Source organism: Rhinolophus sinicus, chromosome 15, assembly GCF_057876585.1.
Source record: "Rhinolophus sinicus isolate RSI-liver-muscle chromosome 15, RSI-T2T, whole genome shotgun sequence".
Lineage (NCBI taxonomy): Eukaryota > Metazoa > Chordata > Mammalia > Chiroptera > Rhinolophidae > Rhinolophus > Rhinolophus sinicus.
The window spans coordinates 91,216,555-91,243,334 of record NC_142515.1 but is presented as its reverse complement, the minus strand read 5'-3'; the positions used below and the strand labels follow the sequence as shown (position 1 = coordinate 91,243,334).

The window sequence follows — 26,780 nt, the reverse complement described above, 5'->3', positions numbered from 1 at the left end:
GAGATTTAGATAATATAAACCTAAGTAAAATTCAAGATAGCATAAGATAAAAGCGGATGGGAAAAAAGTAGATATCGGCAACTAGGTAGTGGCTGCATTTGGAGCCGAGTGAGAGGTTAATAAAAAATATGTACTGTAGAGCCCTGTACATTTACTATGGAGAGGTTGTAAATTTCACAGTAAGCTTCCCAGCAGCCAAAGGAAAGACGGAAACCTGTTCATTACTATAACTCACAGTATCCATAAGATAGAAAAAAGCAAACCTGTGCATCAAAAGAACCCCACTATTCTATGAAGGGAATTCCTTATGAGGACAGAGAGTTATTAGATAAGCAATGCCCTCCACATCCTCATGGCAGACCAAAAATTAGTTTCATGGGGCTATTCCTCAGAGAAACCCTCTGCTTAGGCTGAAGGCATCTCTCAGAGTCTGTAGGAGGGCAATAGCCATTTGGGCCAGGAATGCTGATCTGGCTTAATACTTTATTCAGAGAGATAAAATATATTCTTCAGGCAACCCTTTGTGATTACTTTTCCTCATCCAACCAATTACACATGCACCAAATCTGCAAGTGCTCCCCGATCTCTCTCCCTCCCTCTCTCTCTCTCTCTCTCTCTCTCTCTCTCTCTCTCTCTCTCTCTCTCTCTCTCTCCTTCTCTCCCTCCCTCCCTCATCACCCCCATATTTAGCCCATCTTGCTTTTACCTTTTCATATTTTCTCAATTCCCTCTACCTCCTTTCATCCTGCTGTCACCACCTACATCTGGGTGACCATCTCCCACACTGTATTACCACAGGGTCTCCTCACAGGGATCCCCAACAGTGACACATGCCTCCAGCAGCCTCCGCTTCCTGAAGCCAGAGTCCATGTTGGTCTCCCACTCATGTTCTCTCCTGTTCAAACGTCATTCAGGCTTTCCCACTGCACTTACGTGAACACAGGACAAGCGCAAGAAGCATGTCGTCCAGCCTCATTTCAAACCACCTTCCACCCCCACCCTTCCTCAGTGTCCTGACCACACAAGCTTTGGCCCCTCCTTCAGGCCTCAGGGACCTGCCATGTGCCCTCTGTTTTGCCTGAAATGCTCTCCCTACCCTCACACATTAGAGTTATTTCCTCTAATCTCTGCTCATCCTCCAGGGAACAACTAAACTGTAACTGCCTCCCAGGAAGCCTTCCCTGACTCCCCACAGACTGAGTCCCCTTGTTATAATTCCCAACAGAGTCCCATATTTCTCCATCCAGCTGGGTCGCAATTAGGATTAATTAATTCATATTGCTTCTGTGTCTCCTGCTGGAATATGAGGTCTGCCTTGTGTAGCACTGTCCAGAGAGCCTAGCACAGTGTTCATCATATCGTGTTTCCCTGAAAATAAGACCTAGCCAGACCATCAGCTCTCATGCGTCTTTTGGAGCAAACATGAATGTAAGACCCAGTCTTATTTTACTATACTGTAAGACCGGGTCTCATCTAATGTAAGACTGGTTCTTACATTCATGTTTGCTCCAAAAGATGCATGAGAGCTGATGGTCTGGCTAGGTCTTATTTTTGGGGAAACATGGTAATACTTGGTGCATGGGTGGATGGATGTGTGCCTTCGATGAGCTTCTGGTGGATGTTCTGGATGGTAGGGAGATCAAGGCCATGTCCCATGACAGGTGCTCAGAGCACAGATGCCAGGTACCAGCTAAGTGCAAGCCACATGATGTTAGGACTCCTGAGCTGGATGGAGGTAGGGCTGGCTTCCTCTCAGAAAGAGGAGGGTCTGATGGAGACCCCTCTGCAAAGCTCAGAGGTAAGCAGAGGGCTATCCACTGAGTACTGACTAGTGTACAGACAACTAGTAAGAGACTATTAACGCCCTATGATAAAAGCATCCAGAACCCTCAGCGCCAGCAGTGTTGTATCCTGGTGTGCGCCCCTCCAAGAGGAAAGAGCACTCAGCCAATGGGAACCTCCCGATTTCTGTCTTCCACTCCCAACCCCACATCCTATCTGTGTGCCCTTTCACTATCTTTCCATTCCATATCCAATCCCAGGGGCGAATTTGCTCTCTAGCGCCTCCCTCCCCAACCAGCCTCACCAGGTACAAGGGTTCCTTGAGAATCTACTGTGCTCCAAGTGCTGTGGGGAGGGGATGCTTTGTGGAGGGGGTGCAGACGAGCGGAGAGTGCTCCAGGTTCTGGTGAACCTGAGGGAAGCCAAGCTCACAGACGCACATGCACTTCAGAAATTTACAAGCAACTTGTCAGAAAACAAAAGAGGGATGGATCTGGTTGTACATTAATCATATACAATTTTGTGAATTGACGTTTACTAGAAATGTTCAATGGACTCTCACTTGTAAAGGGAAACCTAGAGTTAATCCTTTTATAAAGAAGCAAAACCTGATACAATGATAACAGTAAATACGGATTGTAGCCATCGGTAATTTTTTTAACACCTGCTATGTGCAATGCGCTAATTGAGTAAATCAATCTTGTTTTAAAAGATGCACTTTAAAAACTCTCGCCTAGAGCCAGTGTGAGTGGAAACTGAAGGAACCTGTTAAGGAGGTGATTTGGCAATATGTATCAGAGTCTTGAAAATATGCAACTCTTCCTTCTAGCAATTTCACTGATAGAAAGATACTCTGAAGAAATAATTTAAGCTATATACACAGATTTACCACAGGATGTTTATCATAGGTTTATCTTTCACTGGGAAAAATTCCAAGCAACCAATGTATCTAAAACTATGGGCTAGAGTTATTAATTAAATATTACGTAGCCAATTAATTTTGTAATGGATATTTATTAACAAGGAACTATGTCAAGATATATTTGAAAAGAGGCAGTATTAGCAGACTATAAATCTACACAGAATATTACACATGCTGGAAAATAAATCTGAATCACTCCCAGAAGAATCAGACCAAGGTATTAAGAGAGTTCTGTCTTAAGAGAGACAACATTAAGAGAGAACATTATCATTGTTTGCTTTTTATTATGGAAAATCTCAAGCCACTGAATAGCAGAGAGAATGACATAATGAACCCTCACATATCCATCACCCAGACTGAACAACTCAGCATTTTGCCCATCTGCACTGATGCCTGCAGAGGTGTCTAAGACGACTCTCAGAGACGGGGAAGAGGAATTTGGGGGTAGTCGTCCTCAGGGAAGGTGACCTTGAGGGGGAGGCCATAAGCCAGTTCCAGGAGGTGATGCTAAGCAGGGACAGAGGTTTGTCCCACTTCAGGAATCAGAGTCAAGTACTTGGGAAGGCGTGAGGGGTCTCTTGTCTTCCCTTGAACACTGTGTTTGCACCCCCAGCTGCCCCTGACCTGGTCCTCAACGCAGAGATTGTCCAGCAGAGCACCTACCTGGAGGACCGGCCCATGTTCATGCTCCAGTGTGCCATGGAGGAGAACTGCCTCTCAGGCTCAGCCGCCCAGACCAACCCCACCACAGGCTACCGGCGGCTGCTGCGCTTCTCCTCCCAGATCCACAACAATGGCCAGTCCGACTTCCGGCCCAAGAACGGCCGCCATGCATGGATCTGGCATGACTGTCACAGGTAAGCGCTGCTTCCATCGCCAAGCTGCCCCAGCCCGACACCCCACAGGGCCCAGATGGGATTCAGAATCACAGGGTCACTTAGAGAGGTCACGCCGTCTAGTGGGCAGGGTTTCCCTACGTTGGTGGGAGTCGGGTCTGCCACTCTGGCCTCCCACATTTACTGAAGCCGTTCTCTGCTCCCAGCTGTCCTGGGGCCACTGCACCTTCCCTGAGCCTGTTGTCTCTCTTGCCTCCAAGGCCCCTAATGTTAGGAGACAATTTCGTTTTGAGTATCCAGTGCCCCTCCATTAACCTCAGTCAATGGTTTTCAAGTGTGTCCACAGGAAGTTCTTGTTCTGCAGGGATGCTTTGGACTCTGAGTTCATTTAGAAATATATATACATATTTTAAACAATATGAATATATATATATATATATTTTTTTTAATTGGGGAATATTGGGGAACAGTGTGTTTTTCCAGGGCCCATCAGCTCCAAGTCGTTGTCCTTCAATCTAGTTGTGGAGGGCGCAGCTCAGCTCCAAGTCCAGTTTCCGTTTTCACTCTTTAGTTGCAGGGAGCGCAGCCCACCATCCCATGTGGGAATTGAACTGGCAACCTTGTTGGGAATTGAACCAGCAACCAGCAAGCTTGAGCTCTAACCAACTGAGCCATCCGGCCGCCCCTCCGGAAGCTCAGTGGCAGCTCGTTGTCTCCAATCTAGTTGTGGAGGGCAAAGCTCACTGGCCCATGTGGGAATCGAACCGGCAACCCTGTTGTTCAGAGCTTGTGCTCTAACCAACTGAGCCATCTGGCTGTCCCTAGAAATATATTTTAAATACCAGTATGTATTTTAAATATCTCTAGAAAGACAGTGGATGTGGAGACAAGCGTTCTGGCCCCAGGAGCCATGTGATCTGGTCTCTCAACCCAGCTGTGCCTCAAACTGGCTGCATGATGTCAGGCCATCTGGGCCTTGTCACCCAGGACCTCAAATGTCCCTTCCAGCCCTCGGTCTGTGGATCCAGTCCCAGGGCTATAAATCCTGACCAAGCGCAGAGTGAAATCTTAGAGCCATGCCTTGCTGGAGCCAACAAAAGCCACCACGTTCATCGACCGGCCTTTCCTTTTTTTTTCCCCTTTGCCTTGATTCTTTGTACTCTAATCCAGAACCCTCTGCCCCTGCTTGTTCACAGTGTCCTGTTCATTCACATTTTCCTGCTCAGATTGGAGCTGGGCAGGTAGAAAGAACAGAAGCGAGCACACTTTTGAAAAGGAAAGGAGGGAGGCCCCTGCCATGCAGCATGGCGGCAGCCGTCCCCTGAGGGGTCCGTAGATGTTGGCCCAGGGAGCGCCCATCTCTATGCTTAGAATGCCATCTACACATCAGAGCTTTTGCAGTGGGTCCCTGCTTCTCAAAGTGAGGCCCGTGGGCTAGCATATCTGCCATCAGTGTCGCACCCAGTGCAGACTTTGCATCAGAATCTCCATTTTAACGGGATCACCAGGAGCTTGTGTGCACATCACAGTCTGAGAAGCCCCTGTGTAGCTCATTTCTAGGGGTCCTTCCTGCTCCAAAATGCCGTGATCACTGTCAGGGGCATAAGAGCTAGCGTTCATTGGTCCCCTCTACATGCCAGGCGCAGGATACCCTCATTTTCACAGGTAAGGAAATGGAGGCTCAGTGTTTGTGGGATGCAGGAAGTTGTGGGGTGGGGCTTTCAACTCGGGCCTGTCTGTCCCCAACGTGTGTGCTCTTTCTGTCACCTCTGCTGAACTTCATCAGAAATCTGTCTCTCACATGGCTGCTTTTTCATGTGACAACCGATGGTCTAGTCACATTCGAATCTGTTTGGGGATAGAGTTGTTCAACCTATTTCAAAAGAAAGGACTGTGATGGAATTTAGGGATACTGATTTTCCTTTATAATTACTATCCGTACATTCTGAAAGTCCTAATTAGCCAAAGAATTGCTCTTTACATAGAAGCCTGTCGGTCTTCTGCAGGGTAGAAGTCAAAGGGTAAAATGAAAGTCATGACCATATTGGTTCCTGATTTCCTTAGTGAACACATAGTGGAAGCCTGGGCCTGTGGGGGCTGACGCTGCCTGGGCGTCTATAAGTAGAAGGTAATTGCATCTGTGTCCCACACAGGGCGACCCACCCAGACATTACATGGAGGGAGCCTCTGTGTGACATATGCTTGCTCTCCCAGGAATGGTCTCCCCTCTGAGAATACACATGGTGACATTGTGGAAATGCCGCTTCAAATCGTCCCACCCCTGCTTGTGGTCTATGTTATTTCTCTGCTTACAGATGTTCCAGTAAATGGTTTGGGAGGGATGGGTGAGAAAGAACATGTAGCTAAGCATATGTTCCCTCAGACCTCCCCTCCTGGTGTGTAACTGAGAACCGTAGGATTCCCCGGAAGCAGAAGAGGGCCCCCCAGAGTTCCAGGGACTTCTTCAGGGTCTGTGGGAGGACTTTTCAACAGGACTCCTGGCCCCAAACCTCTGTTGCGTCTCTTTGGGAGTTTAATGAAAGCTGGCCTTTCCTCTACTCAAAAAAAATCTTTCTAGAATATCTGACATCCTATTTCAGCGGATCTACAGATCCTCCGGTCCCATCTGTGGAGTCAAGTTGAGAATGCTGGCTCACATTAGTGCAAATGGGGAAAACTATCACTGCCTATTTAATTGATGCCCCAATGAGGAAAAGAGTTATGTTCTTTGAAACACAGACACTGACCTTCTTAGACGTCTCCTCACCAACAGACACAGAGAACAGTGCCCTGCATCATTCTTTTGCATAGGCATTGCTCTTGTTTGGTGATCTTGCTGGGGTCCCCCTCCTGCTTCTTGAGCCCCCAGGGAGAGGAGCCACACCTGCTTACCTGGCACATTGCGTCCCCTTTTTGACAGGGGCCAAACAAAGCTGGGTGCTGACGCACAACAGAGCACAGAGCAGCTCTGCCCCTGCTGTGTCTCAAGGACTAGCCCTCCCCCCTTGGGGAAATCTGCAAGAGGTGCTGGGAGCTAGAGAAGGAGAGGTGGACATCCAGCACAGGGGCGAGCCCTCCAAGTCAGGGCTGGCTTTGCTACTACAAAGGGGAGACTTTTGCTTGCTCCACCCTGCCTCCCCCATGTGTGGGGCAGCCCATGTTGGATTGAAGCCCCATAGATGTGACGTGGCCTCTGTGAGCCAATCTTAGGCCCTCCTCACACCTGTGGGGCTTTGTTCCAGCTGGGGTGGGGGGATGGGGTGCCTAGCATTTCCTGAATGCAGGAAGGGTCCCTGTCATTCTGGCAGCACCTTCTGAGACTGGAACATGCTCTGAAATGGGGACAGGAACGTAATCGCACCACAGCTGAGCACCAACCAGGACCGTCCATTCTGGAGGCACCAGGAGACAGGTGGCTCGCGTGGGGAAATGATAAAGAGTAGCAAACGTCTCCTCTACGACGTGCACTGGTTCTCTGATTGAAAGTTTTATTTGGGCCCCCCGTGACCTAGGATAACAAAGAATATACCGAAACTTCCCACCTTTCTCTGGACTAGCTTTGTCTGTCATCAAGTATGCATCCAATACCTCCTCCTTCCACGAGTACCCTGTCTTCTAATACCGGGCTCTGGAGTCTTACGGTAGAAGGCTGCCTTCATCCAGATCCTAATGACCTCCATCAAGTGTCAGGTTATTCTCTCTCCCCATAGTGTTCTGGAATTTCTTTCCAAGTGGAGTTTTTCCATCTCTACCCCATGGATCAGGCCTTCTCTTAGACATCCAAAGGTCAGGACACCTCAGCCTAGAGAGAGGAAGTGTACCCTCATCACCAGGACGCCCCTGGGCTCTCCACCCAGCTGGGAGGGAGATGTGGCCCGGGCATGGGGGGTGTCCACATATGCCGGAGAGGTAAAGCAGAGAGGCTCCAGGACCACAGCTAGAATTGGGAGGCTCCAAACCAGCTGTTTCTCACCCGGTGTTCATAGGGGAAAAACTGAAGAGCTGGGGAAGACTCTTAAATTAAGTTTACAGGAAGCAGGGGGAGCGAGAGGAAGTCAGCCTTACAACAGTCCATCTGTGGCCTCTGTCTGAATTTTGTTTAGGCAACGGAACACAAACCTATTTCTCTTCAGTTTTTCCAGCTGGTAAACACAGTCACAGAAGCCGCTCTCTGAAAGATGCAGACATGTTTTAGGCCATGAGTCAGACCTCATGTCTCATCTTGCTCCTTTAAGAAGCCAAAAGAGACTCTTTCAAAGTCATCAGTTCAGCTGCCACAAAATGTGGCCTTATGAATGTTCTCAGTGGTCCCCGGGCTCCGCGTCGTTTTTCCCAGAAACATGAGTGACCTGGGAAAAGCCCAACATAGGAACTTCTGACATTATTTTTAGCACAAGCAAACACAGGTGGAATGGAGGAAAGAACCTCTAATTTCCTCTCTGAAAACTTATCCTTTTAATTCCCCTCTTCCCTCAGTCCTTTACTGCCAGTGGAGGGCGCCTGAGGCCAACCAGTGAGGCTTGGGAGGGGAGGAAGCCAGGGAATAATCATAGGAATGGTAGTGGTGGTGGTAATAAAAATACTCCTCCTATTACTACTGGAACCAGTCATAAGGAGAGAGTTGACAGGTACTGAGCACTCCTCTGTCACAAGCCCCATGTTAGGTATTTCTGCGATTTCTCCCATTCGACAATCCTTACAGTACCGCTGAGACTAAGCCATGTTCAGGTTACGTGTAAACAAAACGAGTGATTCTGCTCCCTGTGCCTTGGTACCTTGTCTTCCATTTTCCTCATTTTCCACATGTCCCTGTTGTGAGAGACGGGTGTGTTCAATAGTTGCAGACTTGTGACACACGTTGCAGGTCAAGATGGGCCTGGCCTGCCAGTGCCTGAGGACGGTCCCATGGCAGCCATGTTTTCCCTTGTTTATTCTGAACCAGCTGCATCACTTTCCAAGAATCTACATCTGTTCTCAATTCTCCACCCACCACTAACCCCCCCCCCGCCCTCCCCCCAGTGAAGAGATGGGATACGGCTATGTAAACAATCCGCTGGGCTGCACACGCTCTCTCCCTCCTCTGCTTCACTCTTCCTTTCCACAGGCCCTCAGAACTGTCTTTTTCTTCTCCATTTTTTGTGCTCCACGCAAGGGAGCAGACTTCCCGCTGCTCACTTCCCAGAGGTAATTGCACCTCCCCACCCGAGGCCACAGGCTGCTGAGGTGGGCTGAGCACACTCCCCAGTCCCCACCTCCTGCCTGCCTGTCCCAGGGGATGCATTAGTGCTTATTCTTCTAATGGGAGCCCTGATAAAGTCTTTCCCCGTACTCTAAGAACCCTCCCCCTTTCTTGTCTCTTTCCCTCCCTACCATACTCTCACTTTAAAAAGTTTTCAAGGGGGTGGCTGGTTAGCTTATTTGGTTAGAGCGCGGTGCTCTTAAGAACAAGATTGCCGGTTTGATCCCCACATGGGCCACTGTGAGCTGCACCCTCCACAACTAGATTGAAACAACTACTTGACTTGGAGCTGATGGGTCCTGGAAAAACACACTTAAATAACTCAAAGTTTAAAAAAAAGAAAAGTTTCGAAAGACATTGAAAAGTGACTTTGACTAGTCTGCAGAAAGCGAACCAAATAGGAGCGGGCTGTGAGAGCCACGGGAGTGCTCAGGAGGGTTATGAAAAGCACTACCAATTTTGTAAATTTATTGAGCTTATTGTATGCCAGGCCCTGTGCTGCATAGCTTCTCACTAATTCCCACAATGGCGCATGCCTTCCATACATTAGTATTCCCATTTAGTTGAAGAGAGACCAGGCCCGGGAAGTGAGTGGTTGCCCCACTCCTGAGCCCACGTAAACACCATGGTTACCGCCTTCTGCTTCCGTCCTCCCTTTCCTTATGCCCCATCATCACTCCTCTCTCACTGGCCACCCCTTTGGACCACGAGGTGTCCCCAGAGGCAAATGGCCAGGTAGGCAGCAGTTGCTCCTGACACTGAGTCCCAGACCCCGTCTCTCACTGCAGGCACTACCACAGCATGGAAGTGTTCACCCACTACGACCTTCTGAACCTCAATGGCACCAAGGTGGCAGAGGGCCACAAAGCCAGCTTCTGCTTGGAGGACACAGAATGTGAAGGAGGTATCTTAGTGTGGGGAGCTGGGGTGCCTCAGAGGGACTTAAAAGCCCCCTGGGCTGTGCCCACCAAACCTGTCCCCCAGCCAGACACTGGACTCTCACTCTGGCCACTGCTGACTCTCCACGTGACCTTTCTCTACTGGGGCTTCCATGGCTCTACTCAGGGCTGGAGTATGGGCACGGCCTGGCTATAATGGTGCCTGTTTTCCCCAGCGTTATGCTGACAGGCACTGGTGGGGCCACAGGCTCCCAGGTAAGGCCCAAACCCTTGGACCAGACACGTAGTCCTCTCCCAGTCTCACAGCTGTTCTCCCTGTGTCCCGGTGCCAAGTGCCCCCCCACACACTGGCTCTTACTCTTCAAATCCAAGCTCAAATGACCCCCTCTGAGGTTCCCAGACTTTCTTGACTCCCCCAGGCAGAAGTAGCACTCTGCTCACACCACTAGGCGGCTGCCCCATTTGCACTGTGGCCACACCTGTCATCCTGACATGACTGGGGCTTGTCCGGGCGAGACGCGTGATTCCTCTCGGTATACCCAGTGCTTAGAGAAGTGTCCGACATGGCGGTCTCTCAATGAATGTGACTGCTACTGATATGCCATGAAATCACAGCAAATGGGTTTTGAGCACCTACTGTGTGCCAGACAACTGACTAGCCCAGTAAAGGTCAGACAGACAAACCAGACACAAGCCCAAATCCCAAATGGTGATTGTCCAGCGGGAGACAAGATGACCCCATGTTAAGCTAAATAATAAACACCAGAGCTTTACCGGATGAGCATGCACTCCATTCCCAGGCTAACGATTCCTCAGAAAGGTGAGGGGGGGCCAGAGCAGGCTTTGTGGAGGAGGGGGACCCTGGCGAGGTCTGAAGGAAGGTCTGGGATGTGGGTAGAAAATCTAGTAAGGGATTCTATTGAAAGGAGAGAGGATCAGACAGCACACAGTGGGGCTTGGATGCAGAACCCTGCGAGGCAGAGGTGAGGGTGAGGGCGGGGAGGCACTGGGGGAAGGAAGGGAGATGCTGAGGGTGGGGAGGGTGGCACAGAGGGCAGAGGAGCCATGAGTGCATGGTGACTGGGGTTCCCTCGGCCCCTGCCTGCAGATATCCAGAAGAGTTATGAGTGTGCCAATTTCGGCGAGCAGGGTATCACCATGGGCTGCTGGGATGTGTATCGCCATGACATCGACTGTCAGTGGGTGGACATCACTGACGTGCCCCCCGGAGACTACCTATTCCAGGTGAGGGGTGTGGGAAGGGGTTCCAGAGCCCTGCTGATGGGAGGAGGGGTCTTTTCCCCAGCAAGCGGGGAGGCAGCCCCCTTCCCCTTGGTGCCCAAACACAAAACATGGGCATGCAGGCCCAACTGTCTAAAGTGCAGGAGTCCTATACCCAGAGGCCTTCCATGTCAGTCCGGTAACCTGAACATGCGAGGCTTGCACAGCGGGGTGGGGGGTTTGCACTCCATTCTGTTGACAGCTGGTGCTTACAACACAAAATGCATCTGCAGCCCGCTTTGGTCCTCAGGCTAGGAATTTCTTCCACAGACTCTAAGTCCACCTCACCTTTTAGGTCCTTTCGAGCTAGGCTCTCACCTCCACCCCGATTTCTCCCAGTGCCCTCAGCCTGCCTTGGTCTGTGCTGTCAAGGCTGAAGGCAATCTCGTCAAGAGGCCATCCCTCACAAGTGTTTGTGACTTGACTCTCCCAGAAATGTTAGCCTCATAAAAGCGGATCTGCAGAGGGGGCAATTTCTAATGCAAAGAAATGAATCTGTAACAGTAGAATGTCAGGCACTGGAGACAGTCCGTGCAGCAAGTGCGTGGGCACTTCCCAGGGCTTCCACGTACTGTGTCTGGGTGGAAGGCCAGTCCTGGGGAAGAACCAGGGAGCCCTGGCCTCCTGCAAATACCTTCATGCTCCAGCCAGGGCCCTGACTGGTCAGGGAGACAAAGCTCTCCCCCTGGTCCCCCCTTCTGGTGCACAGGTGCACTCCTGCCTGCTGAGACTTCCTTTCACCCTCTCATTTTTCCCCACATCCTCACCCTTCTTGCTTTCCAGCTTTCCCCATGGGTGGCAAAGTAGGTGACCAGAAATGTGTCATTGTGCCTTGAAAGCTTTCTCGAGGGGGCATTCAGCCAGCCCAGGGCCTGGCCCATGGTCCCCACCCTACAGACAGCCCTGGAAGGAACCAACACCTGCAGAGAAGTGACCACAGAGGGGCTTTGAAAGTCTCCTTCGGCAATTTCAGAGGCTGGAAATCAGACAGCTAAGCACTTTTCCACCCACAAGCCCAAAACCGCAGACTTGGAGAGGCCCAACCAGAGACCAGAGTGCTCTGTATTTTAAAAACTGGGCATGTGTGTCTCTGTGCACGTATACCATGGAGGGCAGCTTGTGTTTGAGGGCTGCTGTAATTTTGCTGGGTGAATGGCTCTCGTCGTGTATTCTGACAAACACCATCTGGGGCATAACTACGGCTCATTGAAGATTGATGGCAGGCTCGGCCCTGTGAATGCTCTGTCTCGTGTCATCCCCAATGGTGGCCGTCACTATTACCCTCATCTTACAGCAAACCCAGGCAACATCAACTCTGTATTTTGTGTTCTTGACCCCTAACCTATACAATTCACAAATTAACTCATTCGGGGCGGGTTAACGCCTCTGATCAATGGAAAAGAATATTTCCTTTGGGACTGACCCTGAGCTTTAGCCGCCACATAAGAGCGATGGCTTGGGGTTCCCTGGCCCTCTCCATTCCCACTACAGACATTCCGGTACAGATATCAGCAACACTGCACGTGGCAGGGGAAAGCCCAGCAAAGACCAAGTGGCTCCAGGCAGAGGGGACAGTGTGCCAAGGCTCAGAGGCCAGCTCAGTGGGCTGCCAGCTTCCCCGGTGGCCTTGCTCTGTCCTTATTCTCTCCGCTGCCTGGATCCACCGCAGCAGATCTTTGGCCTAAGAAATTAAATCCAGGTCTCACAGGTCTTCACGAGATTTAGAATCATAGAATATGAGAGTCAGATGGGATCGTAGCAACCACACATTTCAGCCCCCACCCTTGCCCCCAAGCAGGTCAAGCTGGCCCCAGTGGCCCCCTGAGAAGAGCTGGGTGCTGCACCCTGCTGCCCTCAGGGCTGCACTGCAAAGGGCCCTGGGTGGGCTCCCTGGTCGCACGGTTGTTGGTGGGCAAGGAGTTGCACAGTCCTCAGAGGGTGGGTTTGTTTGCCATGCATGCATGGGCTGGGGGCAGAGGGCAGAGGGCAGGGGACGGCAAAGGTTGTTGGGTAGAAAAGAGAGCAAGGAAATAATAAGGCCACCCCAGAATGGGACATTCAGCTGCCTTAGCTGAAGAGACAGGGTCAGAGTGGAAAACAGCCTAGGGCAGGTCTGGCAAGCAGGGCCAGATGTGGGCCTCCCAGAATGGCCAGCACTGGGCCAGGACACAGGGCAGGGGGCCATGCCAGCCTCTGTTTCCCACAGCATCTCTGCGAGGCCTAGCCAGCCTGCCAAAGGGTCATACCCAGACCTTCCTGGAGGAAAAGGGCCTGAGGGCCCAAACCTAGAGACTGTTTCTTATTTGGCCGGCTGTCTCTTCCCCCATCCCCACCGACCGAGGGCATGGAAGAGCCCTCGAGGGAAAGTCTGTCATTTGTCCATTCCTCACTCACAGCCCCAGTGTAGCTTTTGTCTCTTCCGTCTCCCTCTTCTTTCTTCTTTCTTCTGCGTTTCTCACCCCAGTCTCCCTTTTCTGTGCACTCACAGAAACCTCTCTAAATGATGACCCTCCCTATTCCTGCTCCTTTGGGCTACGCTCCCTTACCTGGGGTGATCAGATGAAGGGGCCCAAGGGGATCCAGTCGCCACCAGAGCCCAGGCCCTGGACTGAGCAGGGCGGGCTTCGGGATGGCCTAGAGCAACACAAGGCCCGGACAGTGGGAGGAACAGTCCCGTCACTGCTGGGGGCAGCATCCAGTATCCAGCGCTCAGGGCAGCCCTCCTGCCATTTCCCACAGTGCCCGTCATTGTTCCCACCCCATCTAGGCATGTCCTCCTCCCCAGCTCCCTTCTCTTCCTTCAGCAGCCTGTTCTGTGCCCTGCCCCAGGCCCCGACTCCTACCTCTCGACCAACCTCAGGCCTCCCAGGAGAGGGTGACCCCTTTTGAAAGCCTGCTCTTGGTAGGGGGTATGTGTGAATGACAGAGACAGACAGATAGGGGCACACGGATGTCTCACTCCTCCACGCCTTGCCCCCTCTGCCTCCCAGACCTCATCTCTGGCCAGTCCTGCTCCTTCTCTTGGAGCACAACACCTGCCATGCTCCGTTTTGTGAGGTCTCCCCAGCCCCTGTGGCAGGACCGGTCTCAGCAGGGCCCTGGGGACTCTGCAGCCCCTCTGACCTGACTCTCCCCGCAGGTTGTCATTAACCCCAACTACGAGGTCGCAGAGTCTGACTACACCAACAATATTATGAAGTGCAGGACGCGCTATGATGGCCACCGCATCTGGATGTACAACTGTCACATAGGTAAGGCCCCTGGGCACCCCTGGGCAAGCACAGCACCCCCAGGGATCCCCCCGCCCCAGGCCTTCCAGGTCCCCCGCCGCAGCCCACCCTCCAGGAGACAGGCAAGAGCTGCCTTACTTTCTCAAGGAAGCACAGCAGCTTCCTAATTTGGGTAAAGAGCTCGGGGAATGGAGCCAGCCTCACATTTTCACGCACGGAAAGGACGCTGCAGATACTAAAGCCTGGATGCAGGCTGGGTTTTCACAGCCAGTCTCTGGCCAAGGAGGGCGGTGCACAACCAGCCAGCCCAACACAGACCCCAAAGCTATTTAAGGCTGGAGCTGAGGCCACCACCTCGTTATGCATGTAACCTCAGAAATGTAGGCGTCAGCAATTTGTGGGTCTGTGTATCACTTTCCTCTGTCGAGAACTAGAAATGAGTGAACCGCTGTGGCTTCTGGTTGCCAAAAGAGAAACTTCCTTGCATTATATGACCTGGGGCACCAAAGGGGAAGCAGAGCTTTCTCTCCTTCAGGAAAAGTGATGGCCCACGCTACATTTATTCACTCCTTTGCTGAAGTCTGACAGCGCACCTGACACGTGCCTTGCCCTAGAGATGACCAACACCTAGCTGCTTCCCTGGTGGCATCACATAGAGGTGGCCCCACCAGGCCACTTGCTGGAGGGTGGTTGCTCCAGGGCCCCTGAGGCTTACCGCTCCAGCCTGGGTGAGGGCTGAGCATCTGGTTTGCCAAACTGTGTCCCTGATGCCCATCCCTCAGGCGGTTCCTTCAGTGAAGAGACAGAAAAGAAGTTTGAACACTTCAGTGGACTCATAAATAACCAGCTCTCCACGCGGTAAGGCAGCCTACGTGGTCACGTGGTCACCTCCTGCCTTCGGGCCACAGCACATCCTCCCCGACAGCTGCAATCTGACTGATGGATTACCACACTCCCCCTTGCCCAGCCCAGCCCGCACCACACCTGGACACCCTGCGGCACATCCACGCTCAGGAGGAAGGGGTGCTGCTCACATTTTGGGGGGCCACTACTACCTGGAGCCTGGGAAGGCCTCTGGGAGTGGGGCTGGTCCACAGGGCGGTGGGAGCAGTGCCACAAGCCATCTTATCCAGGACCCCAGGCACACAGGTTGTCATCAGCTTGTCCCATACAAACCATAGTCCCCCCACCCCGAGTCTGACACCAGCCTGCTCAGCTCACCACAGATAATATGGGTCCATTCTCTTCTCAAGTTCCTTTTTGGCGATGTCAGCTTATCAACCCAAGGTGGTCAGACTGAATCCCATTTCCCCTCCTCTTAGGTCATCTCCAGCCAAATTGAATGTCTTGTCCTCTCTTCCAATTAAACAAACTGCCTCTCTTCTCCTCTCTTCTATTCACATATATAAATAATGCTACCACGTGTTTTCTGTGGAGGTGAGCTCAGAGTTGGTGCTTCTCCCCCCGCCCCCTGTGTCCTCTTCTTTTTCAACATACCATTATTATATTTTCACGGACTTTGAAAAACACGTAATTTAGTGGCATTTAATATTGGGCATCTGGGCATTTGAAAGTATAGATCGAAAGGAAATCCCACCCACCCGTGTAAGTGACTCATGGTTCTATTGTTCTGATTCTGTGGGTAACTGATTCAGCGGTGCTACAACCAGGGTCCTGGGTGACAAGGACACCCATCGAATGCCATGTGTCATCACAGACACTTACATATACTTGAAACTTGGAATAAAAGGTTTATGATATGCATCTGTGCTTCATTTGGCTCACTGTGCCCAGCCCCTGAGCAGCAGGGTTCCTACATCACTTGGCTGTAAGGGAGCCTCGTACACACGTACAGACTTACTCCTGCAGAGAGCTGGGGCGCAGTGTGACCCCAGGGCGCCTCCTTCCATACACACCCAAAAGAGCCAGTCCTGCCCCGTGAGAGCAGCAGTCTAAGGAGGTCACTAAAATACAAGTTACAACCTTTCCTGAATTCTTGTCTTTCACTAAAATTTGTCAAGGGGCATAACAGTTGTATTAGAACCAGATGGGAGAGACATCTTGATTTAAACCATCCCAGGTGGCTTCCCACAGGGCAGAACCTGGGCCAGCTCTGAGGGACAGGGTGGTGATACAAGGTGTGCATATCACAAAGAGGAGCTCAGAGCTCTTCCCAGCGCAGTGAGCGCAGTGAGTGTGGGCAGCCGGCCGGCCACTCTCAGCCAGACACGGGCTCCCACTTGTGGCAAGAGCGTGCTACAGCCAGCAAATCAGAGGCTCCACAGTGACCGCAAAGCACCAGGCAGGGTCACCTCCGCACCAACTCCATCCAAACTAGAAAAATGAGTCTACTGGGACCTGTCCCCACAAAGATGTCCTTGTATCTGTTTCTGTGAGGCAGGCAAACTCAATGGATAGTTCAGATTTTACCTTTTGGCTTTGTTCATGTTTATTTCTGCAAGGAGCCATCTGGTAGCTTGCACGCACAGGAAACACCAGGACCAGCCCACGGGGCCGGGCTCTCAGCACCGCCATGCAGCCTCTGCAGCTCCCCAACTTGTAAGGGGACACTGGGCAGGTGTCCACCTACCCCCTAAAGCTGGGCAGGCCCTGGAAACAATGCCTTCAAGGGCCAGCTGGGATCCTCAAGGCCCGTCTCCTGGAGTGACCAATTTCTTCAGTAGCCTCAGGTGTAAAATGGGAGACAAACAGTACCCCTAGTGCCCAAGGGCAGACCACAGTTTGAAACGATCACATTTGTGGGGACAAAACCCCAAAAAGCAGTTTCCAGGCTCTCGGCCTCACATAGAAAGCTGCTGGCTCAGGTAGTAAATGGCCATCAACTGTGATTGGATGGCCATCAGCTGTGGCTAGTTGGCCGTCAGCTGTAACCAGTGAGCCATTGGCCACTAATATAACTGCTGTGGCTAGGCTAGCAGCAAATGGGGGCTAGCAAGAAGATGGTGGCTAAGCTAACAAGAGCGGATTGCAGAGAGGCGGATGCCGCCAGAGAGAATATAGTGATATGACTCCCATACGTATGGCTCCGTGGGTGTTCCTTTTTGGCCTCACTATGTCCTGCGTTCTTATGTGGGGAGTGGGAGCAGAGACCCCGCAGGCCGCCCCGCATGACAAATGGCGCAGCAAGCAGGGGCCCCGCACGACAACATTAAAACAACTTGTACGTTTTTATTTTTTTCTCAGTTTCCGGAACTAAAGCAAACTGGAGCCCACCAGGCCCCACAGTAACGCTCCAACAAAAATGCAGGGCTGTTCTGGTCTCTGGAAAGGCTTGTGGTGTTGGGGCATCAGCTTGTCCTGGGGGCACCGATCCCGGCTGGCTGGGCCTCTCAGGGCCCCGGGGGAGTAGGAGACTCAACTGCAGGCCGTCCTCTCCTTTTGTGTTGAAGTCCCAGGGCCCGTGCCACCAGCCTCTGGGCCACTGCTGTATTTGTCTGCGGTCTCTCTTTCGCCAGACGCAAGAGCTCTAAAATGAAAGCAGCCCCATAGGGTGGGGACTTGAATTCAAGGCTATAGCCACTTCTCCCAATGACACAGCAGCCTCAGAGGCCATCTGAGCTCTAAGACCAGCTGTGCCCACAATGTGGCAGATGCTAGTAAGAGGGCACCCACCTAGGACCCTCAGGGTCCTGACCTAATCCTGCCACCTCTCTGTGCCCTGTTTCTTCACCTGCATAGAGGAGGGAGGAGTCAACCCTGTCCATCCCCCTGCTTTGTAGGGCCCTTTGGGAGGGAAATGAGTCAGGACGGGACACATAGAGATTTTGGGTTGACAGGATATTTATTGTCCCCAAGAAGTCTGGGACAAAGGCCATAGGATCCACAAGAGTGTGGATGCCCTCAGCAAGCCTCTTCTGGGTCAGTTTTGCCGGCCACTGCTGTGCACCCACAGAAAACTGGCCTTGAAAAGCCCCCATCATGCTTTCTGGAAGGAGAAGAGGGAAGGGGGGGAGCTGTCGTTTATTTGGCACCTTTTGTGTGCCCCTCACCACTTCTGGCTCGTCTGCCAGGCTCTTTTATTGACTCCTCCAGCCTGCTCTGTATCATCTGCTTATTTTACAGAAAAAGAAACCAACTCACAGATATTAGGTGACTTGCTCAAGGTCAACTTAAATAAGTGACAGAGGCAGGGTCACATGCAGGGCTGACTCCAAAGCCCAAGCTCTTTCTACCCCACTGCCAAACATGGCTCCCATGGCCTTACAGAAAAGACCAAGCTTCTCCCCGAGCACCACCCAGCAGAGGTGTGAACAGGAGGGCAAGACCAAAACACAGCAACCGGCAGATAGCACTCCCTGCCAGGGCCTCCTTCCCTAGGCACCCCCAGGCCCCTCAGGGTGTGGGAGGAACACCCCCCTTGCCACTATATCCCCAGAGTCCTAAAGCAGAGAGCTGAAGGGGGGCTGAACCCCAGGGAAGGCCCCACCACCTAACCGCATACTGGAGCACACATACAGCCGTCCCATCCAGACAGCCACGTCCTTACTTGGTCTTTGCAATGCTTTCAGCTTTGATTGTTTGGTTCCCTGTGTGAGGGGCCGGATCTTAAGTGCTGAGAAATCTTTGGTCAGGGCTTCAGCAGCTGTGGAAAGAAAACAGACCTGGACCATCCTCTTTTCTTCCTGGTGAGGCCCCCTCAGGGCCCAGAAACACACACATCACCCGAAACGGAAGCAGCCTCTTCATGCACCCATTCAAAGCTGAGGGTCAGGGCTGCCCTGACACCACTGTGGCCGGGAAAGAGACAACCGCCATCTGCTCGCCTTGCCCCTGCCCCGCAGTCCTGCATGGGGCCACGTGTGCTCTCAGATGGAAAGCGTGCACAGAGCCCAGCTTCCACCCTCCACCCTGGGCCCATCACCAGCACAGGAGAGGCAGCCTCTCACCTTTTAAAGCCAAGGAGCTTTAAACAAACTACCCTTTCCCCAACTCAAGACCCTCCTGGGGCACACACCCTCAGCACCCTGAATTCTGCTGGGCCATGGAGTACTTGGGCTACTTAGAGAAACAGTGGATCAGACCTGGGAGGGGCTTCGGGTCCACGCCACCCCTTTATAGATCAGGAAACTCAGGCCAAGTGTGGGGACAGAGTTCCCGAGAGCAGTTTCCAGGCTCTCAGCCTCACATGGAAAGGTGCTGGCTCAGGTAGTAAATGGTCATCAACTGTGACTAGTTGGCCATCAGCTGTTACTGGTTAGCCATTAGCCACTGATATAACTGCTGCAGCTAAGCTAGCAAGTGTGGATTGCGGATTGCAGAGACACGCAGATCGTAATTAGCACAGCAGATTGCAGTTAACAAGGGAGGTTGTTTGGCAGAGAAGCGGACAGTGGGTTGCGGATCGTGTGGCTCCTGCTTCGTGTCTCCAACCCAGCCGCCAGCAAGAATATAGTGGTATGACTCTCCTTCCTATGGCTCCGTGGGTGTTCCTTTTTGGCCTCCCCACATCCTGAGTTCTTATATGGGGAGTGGGACCAGAGACCCCGCGTGACACCCTGCATGACACCAGCACATGATCTGCTGCTGCCACATAGCTTGACAGAACCCAGAAGTCAGGCGCGGTCAGGCCTAGCCCAGCGCTCCTTTCCATCGCACTGGGTGGACTTTTGGCCTTCCCCTGTTCCTCCCTTCCAGTCAGCCCCCTCTCTGGGGTTGGAACCTCCACTGTGCCCTGGTCCCTCTACTCCCTAAACACCACTCCCCTTCCCTCAGGCTCTCCTGAGGACTGAGCCCACACAGTGTTCAAACTCCAGTGTTCAAACGCCCAGCCACGAGGAGTAGGGGTTCCTCTTTATAAACACAGCCCAAGTGAGCAGTGGGTGGCAGGAGCAGGGTGGGGAAGTGGCCGTGAGGGAGGAGCACTGCAGTTCCAGTCAGGAGGCTGGCTGGCATCCCCGGCTTTGACAGAGGGGCGTTGTAACCTTGAACAGACCACTGACACTCTGGAAACCTCACTCTCCCCATCTGTAAAACAGAGGGGATCCGACCTACTTCTTGAGGTAATGAAAACTGAGTAAGAACGTATCTGCTTGAGTCACAGGACATTGCCAGTACTTGAATGCTTTTCACCTATAAAGACAGCACGTTCATACGGTGTCATTTAATATGTGGACGCACCTAAGGCTTGGCCTGTGACATGAATCCGAAGCCTCTGAACCAAAGCACTAAAGTGACTAGGAAAGGCCGTGAGCTACAGGGCCCTGCTCCCTGGACTTCTGGATTAGGCAGGCTGGGAGTACAGACCCCGCCAGCCCACCTGCTCGGGTTAGCTTGCACCCTGGACATGGCTGGTCCTCCACTCCAGGAAACCAAGGCCCTTTCCCTTCTCAGTGACAGTCACAGAAAGGACCAAGCCCAATGTGATGAGAAGCCGCTTTACCTGAGGCCAGGCAGGGAAAGACGCCGAGTGCGTGTGTGTCGTCCACCCACTGAATCTTGAACCCCTTTTCTCTGGGTGGGGGAAGAGGAGACACAAAGTGATTATGAAAGCAAATGGGCAAAACCCTTTCTGCTACAGGAAATCCCCTCCCACTTCCAATCCTCAAACACTATGAGCCCAAGACAACTTCCCATCTCCTCTGGGAAGAAGACAACCATTTGTAGCCAACTTTCTCTGATCAGGTGGGTTCCTGATTCCTAGAACTGGAGAAGCCAGGACTCAAAGAGCTCGCAGAGCACAATGTCGTGGGTGAAGAAGGTTCCTCCTGGCCTGTCACAGCCAGGCTGAGGGCATGGGTTCCAAGGCTAGAGACAAAAGTTATATGGTAGGGACATGAGACAGGACCTAAAATACACATTTCAGTGTCACTGCTCCTGATCAACTATCTTTCTTCCCACTGCTCAGGAAAGCATCACTGAGTCTGGGGTCAGGGAGAGGGCAAATGCAGTTCTGGGCCCCACCAGCTCCTCTGTGGGCACTGCTCATGCTGGCTGGGGAAGTCACCGGTGGCCCCAGGTTGGCCACACCTTCAGGGGTCGGCAGCAGATGAGTCCCATGTGCCCACATACAGCTGCCCCTTCAGCCCTTCTCCAGCTCAGGCTCTGGGAGGGCAAGGGAAGGCTGTGTGGGAAGCAGTCAGAAAAGAGGGCCATGAAGAAAGGGATTTTTAAAAAGCCTGAGCAGGAAAAAATAAGAGCAATTGGAGAAAGAGAAATGAGCATTAAAAAAAAAAGAAAGAAAAGGAGAAAAGATTGGATTGGAGTTGGATCCAAGGGATTTGGGAAAACAGAAGTCTTTTTTCAGTTATGCTCCTTTGGCTCCCATCTCCACCCCGGCTCGCCCCAGAAATAGTTCCTGCATGGAGATAGCATAGCCCTCAGTCTGTTGACTGATTGGGGGCTGGCATATGGAGCAAGGGGGGCTGGTGGGTTGCCTGCTTCTTATGTCCTGATGAAGGGCCCCACCAGGTCCTGGCAGGCGTGTGGGAGTGCCAGGAACAGGACAGAGGGGCTGCATGTGCCAGCGGGGCCAGGCCTAGGGCCTCTGGTATGTGTCTACCACCAAAAATTGCTCTCTTCCCCAGTCATGATCCGTAGGCTGACCTGCCCAGAAGTATGGAGCCCAGAATGAAGGCATCCACTTTCTGCCTTTCTTTCTACATCGCTGGGCACGAGGGGAGGGGCAGGCAAGTGTCTCCAACAACACGGGGATGTCCCAGCTCCTCTCCAGAGGGAGCCACCACCTCCCCTGCCTCCCAGAAGGCTCGCCGGCACTCACTGGAACTCGGAAAATGCTGTCAGCAGGTCCTCAGTCTTGAGTGTCGGTTCAAAGTCATAGATCTCCACCACGTGGGCAAAATCTTGTTCTCCAGGCAGCTCCTCTACAAAGGCGGACGTGTCCACGTGGATCTTCTCTACCTGAATCTCCTTCTCCGTCAGGTTGTCCATTATCTGGGACAGATCACACCTTTTAACGAGGGGGACTCTGACAAACAGGGCTCCTCACAACTGCTTTCCTGCAGGCCTCTGAGTGGGCAGAGAGAATGCCCAGGGTGGCTTCCCACGGGAGCCACACCTGGCAGGAGTCTAGGAGAGGTAGCATGATGGCAGACTGGGCTGGAAGATGGAGCAGTGGGAGTTTGCAGGGACGAAACTGACTTTAGGAGTCCCCATGGGGTGACTGGCAATTACAATGTGTTTCACAGAATCCTGAAAACTCTATTCAATATACCCACTTCACAGATGGGGACACTGTACATCAAAGAGTTAAGTAATTCTGCACAAAGTTGCATGTCAGTAAGAGACAGAGCTGGGCAAGTCCAGGATCTTTCCTTCCCTCCTTAATGATGTGACATGAACAAGTCTTTCTGGCCTTCATCCTTCACCTATGAAACAGCAATAAAAGATGCCACCCTCCCAACCAAATACCATGGGCAGTCTCAGGGCCGACACACAGTTCCAAGGAAATGAAATTTGCAAGACAGAGTTTCAGGCAGTAATATTCATGACTCTATCTGTAGCCGCTTGCAAAGTAATTCCACATACATCCTACCTATGTTACCTTGTGAAGTATGTATTATTTGCTTTTCAGATGAGGAAACTGAGACTCAGACAAGCATGACTTGCTCGTGGTCAAACAGCTGCCACGTGGTGGAGGTGGGACCCAAATCCACAATCCTGACCCCATATATGAGCCTCCTCCCCTCCACTGTCGGTCCCAACTCCTTTGGGCAAGGCCGCCATGCTCCTCCTCCACGGCTCCGAAGGGAATCCTATCACCCAACACCCAGCCCTGCTCAGCCAGCACAGGCCCCGTCCCTCTACACCATGATCCGTAGTCCCCATCCACCCAGGACTGCACCCACCTCACTTCCGCCCTCCCTTTTTGGGGGTTAAGAGCCTTATCACCTCCTGCAGCAGCTCATTGTAATCGTCCTCGGAGCAGCTGCCAGGCCCCTCCTCTTCCACCTCTTGTTCTTCTTTCTCCTCTGCCGCCAGGCTCTTCTCCAGCTCACTGCCATTCCCCTCTTGCAAGTCCAGCTGCAGACTAGACTCAAGCTGGGTGGCTATCTCCAGGCTGTCTCCTGTCCCTGAGTGGTCCCCAGGCCCTGAGGGCTCAGTGCCCAGCTGCTTTTCCTCACAACCCTGCCCCAGGCTCTTTAGGTCCTCTGTTGCCTGAGTCATCAACACAGGGCATTCCTGATCAGAGCGGGGGTCCCCAGCACCATCCTCTCCAGGCCCTTCCAGGAGCCTGCCAGCTGGAGGGTCATCCTTGAGCCCCGGGGTAGGGGGTGGAGCCCATTCTCCTTGCTTGCGTAGGACCCGGGGCACATACAAAGCCTGGTCTGGCTTGCGTCCTCGATGCCACTTGCCAGCCCGGGCCCCTCGGGGACCAGCAGCCGCTCCCCGGGTTGAAGTAGGCAGAGGCCCTTGGTACTTGCTAGGGCGGGAGGCAGGAGGGCGGCAGGAGCCAGAGAGTCCATCTGAACTGGGTAACCTGGAGCAGGAACAGATGGTGATCAGAGCAGTGTCTGGGCCCCAAGGAAAATGGTTCATCTGCCTTTCAGGCACGAGGCTCTCAAGTCAGCATTAGGCAAAAACCCAAGCCAAAATGACCCTCGAAAATACCTTAGGAAGACATCACAGAGGAGGCTGAATGCCATCTCTGAACAAACCAAAGCAGCCAGCTCTCCCTCCAGTGTTTAAACTGAGTTGGCAATAGCTGAATCTTCGGTTATGTACCTATACTAGGAACTAAACATGGGATCATAGTCATTCTGATAAGACCCTGCGAGATGCACGTGGAAACAGATGAGTGAAGGCTCAGATATGCTTCTCACGTTCACTCCACGGCCTCTGGGGCACATGCCCACTGAGGAGGGCTGGGTGTTAGGTAGACACCCTCATTGCTTAAACTGTCCTGTCTCTCTCTCTTTTGGCCCAACATGTATAGTTGAATTTGCTAAATGAATGCCACATACAATGCTCGTCAACTCCAGATGAAACAAGGGACAATGCTGACTTTAAGTGACTAAGGCTGGGGATAGAGGCAGCAGTCTGGGGGCTTCTGGCCCTGGTTTCCCAAAAATTCTCCCCTCCCAGGGCTGACAGCTCATTCACCCACCACAAGGAACCACCGAGGGCCTTCCAAGGTGGTAGGATACACACCTGACGTCCAGGTGACAGATGACCGTCCTCCTCTTCCAACCCTCCCCAACAGAGAAGCTGCTCAAAAGGTCAAAATTCTCTGCTGTCCTATGGATCAGGTACCGGAGGCGACTGGAGAGTGGGGGGAAAAGGAGTACCCTGGGAAAGGACAGGAAGGCGTGCTGAGCAGGGGCTCCAGGTGCAGGCCCTGGGACCTGACCCCCACCAGGTCCACTGCCAGTTTAAAGGGGGCGTTAACACTAGGCTCCCTCTGCCCCCTGGAGTCCTACGCTGACTGCAAAGAACCTGAGAATAGAGGTTATTACAGGGAGCTACAGGTCCCATCCCCATTCCTGTGCTGGGCACCTTCAGTCTCGGGGTGATGCTCAGAATTACACAGGGAAAATGTAACTGGGAGCGGCCAGAGAGCACACTGTTAAACCTAAAGGCCACGGTCAGAGCCAAGGGCAGGCCAGTTACTCTGAATGCACCACTGGGGAAGGGGACAGAAGGGGACCAGGAGTACCCTGCCCTTCCTAGTAGCAAGGCTCCCTCCAGCTTACTTTGACAGCTGCTTCTGTACCAGGAAGCGGTCCAGCTCCTCCTGGACGCGGTGCACAAAATCATTCTCGATCGGAGAGAGGAAGACGCCGTCCAAGCAGAGAAGGGCCAGGGTGACAGGTGGGAGAGCCTGTGGGGCAGACGGCCAGGGCCGAGATCAGTGCACAGACCCCGAGCCACCCCAACCCCGCAGTGCTGCAAGGGACTCAGAGACATTGTGGCTCAGGTCCCTCCTCCGAGAAGAAAGGAGCAGGCTCCGAGGTGGGGAAGGGACGTGCCCACGTTCTCGGGCACGGCAGCAGAGGGGCAGGAAAAGTGTTCCAGGCCGCTGCCTGAGCTTGCTGCCCCCGCACGCGAGCCCGATGCTGTGGGACCGTCGTGCCCGTGCTGTGCGCGCTCGCCCCAGGCTAGCGGGCTCTCGGGCCGGGCAGGGAGTCGGGGAGGCCAGGGCCGCCTCGGGCCTGTCGGAGGATGCAGTCGGTCCTCCTCAGCCCGGGAGGGAGAGGCCAGGAGGGCGAGGGCCGGCCACGAAAGAGGCTACCCGCCCCAGGATCAGCCCCCGCACTCACCGCGGCCTCCCCGCGCGCAGCCGCCGCCCTGAGGGTCCCCAGAAGCCTGCGCGCCCCTTTTCATCCGACAACGGCCCGGCTTCGGCGGGGCCGCAGCGCCGCCGCGCGGCTCGGGGGAGGCATCGCAGAAATGGCAGAGGGGCGTGTGATTTACTTTCTTTGACCACAGGGCACACACACTGTTCTAGGATCAATTAAATCTAGCCAACACTTCTGAGTGGCACCTATATTCTAGGTCGTGCGTGTACCAGGCTTTCCAGTTCATTGTTCCCTTCCCTAGGGATATAACAGAAGAACAAGAAGAAAGGAAATTTCTGAGCACCAAGTATTTCTCCACCTATTGCTCTTCTTTGGCCCTCATGGACGGAACTTGCAAAGATCCACCTCACACCAAAGGGTCACTGACAAGGTGTACTAGCCTTGTGGGTAACAGGGCCGGGAAGCCACTATAGCATGGTGACTTGCAGTCTATCAAATTATACTACTACCTTGGTACATCCAGAAAAAACTCTGGCACTCACCTTAAATAGGGCTTGAAATTCTTGCCATTGAACAGCCTGTGGGAGGGGCTACAATAATCTAGTAGACTAGAGTTGAAATCCTCCTGTCCCCTGAAAGGTGCTGAAATATAAGCCCTTGATCATCCTAAATCGAGCAGCCCAGAGCCAAGCAGGGCCTTGTGCGAACAGCATTTAAAACCAAGGTTTTAGTACATGGGTGGGACAGTCTGATTGGGCCCCACAGTAGGATAAAGGCAAGTTTGGGGAGAATGTACCTCAAAAGGCCAGCTGGGAGAAGGGGCCTGGAAAACAGAAAAATTAAGATCCATTTTACTCTCCTGCAATGTTTTCCCAGAGTATTTCTTAAAAAGAGAGTGATATTATGTCACATTTATGAAAACGATCTTTTCAATCGTTTTCTGAAAATAAAAAAGACCTAGACTAAAGACAAGACCATTTGTAAAGAGAACTCAGAGAGACAAGTCATAAGCCTTTGACTGGGAGGGGCATGGCTGTGAGAGGAGATTCTGAAAGCCTGACAGGTGCCCTGCCCTAGCCTCCAGCCTGGAGGGGCATCTGGCCCCCGTGGGGGGTGGGGAGGCAGAGGGTGAGAGGGCAGCAGGAAGAAGAAGGGGACATCCATTTGGGTTGTGACTCCGCCAGCCCCACCCATACTCTATGCTGGCTTAACTGAAGTGGGAGCAGGCCTGAGAGAGTGCTGGGTGGCCAAACAATGGCACTGTTTTGTCTGACCTGGCTTCACTGACTGGGCGATGTGAGGCTGAGAGGCAAGCCCACTTAACCGCTCTGGACGAGAAACAACCTGGGAGAAATATGCATGCTGACTCAGAAAA

General features: G+C 52.8%; 2 protein-coding genes across 4 annotated transcripts in view; one reads left to right on the top strand and one right to left on the bottom strand.

The window, feature by feature from the left end:
• The window catches only part of LOXL2 (lysyl oxidase like 2), a 92,400-nt gene extending 76,447 nt beyond the window's left edge, over nucleotides 1–15,953 (top strand). For 2 of the 3 annotated variants that reach the window (XM_019714737.3, XM_019714728.3), the window contains exons 10-14: nucleotides 3,318–3,561; nucleotides 9,568–9,683; nucleotides 10,787–10,923; nucleotides 14,099–14,210; nucleotides 14,972–15,953. In XM_019714737.3, coding sequence (XP_019570296.2) covers nucleotides 3,318–3,561; nucleotides 9,568–9,683; nucleotides 10,787–10,923; nucleotides 14,099–14,210; nucleotides 14,972–15,051 — 689 coding nt within the window. In that variant the 3' untranslated portion in view covers nucleotides 15,052–15,953. The remainder of the gene's footprint in view (nucleotides 1–3,317; nucleotides 3,562–9,567; nucleotides 9,684–10,786; nucleotides 10,924–14,098; nucleotides 14,211–14,971) is intronic. The other variant, XM_019714719.3, reaches the window with a different exon arrangement.
• A 1,405-nt stretch (nucleotides 15,954–17,358) lies between these two features.
• On the bottom strand, nucleotides 17,359–25,559 carry R3HCC1 (R3H domain and coiled-coil containing 1). Its single transcript, XM_019714067.3, has 8 exons — nucleotides 25,427–25,559; nucleotides 24,860–24,987; nucleotides 24,318–24,455; nucleotides 23,058–23,646; nucleotides 21,928–22,100; nucleotides 20,590–20,660; nucleotides 18,697–18,792; nucleotides 17,359–17,676 (listed from the first exon to the last, which is right to left on the bottom strand). The coding sequence occupies exons 4-8, from the start codon at nucleotides 23,331–23,333 to the stop codon at nucleotides 17,540–17,542; spliced, it is 753 nt and encodes a 250-aa protein (XP_019569626.3). The 5' UTR covers nucleotides 23,334–23,646; nucleotides 24,318–24,455; nucleotides 24,860–24,987; nucleotides 25,427–25,559; the 3' UTR covers nucleotides 17,359–17,539.
• Between the last annotated feature and the right edge of the window lie 1,221 nt (nucleotides 25,560–26,780).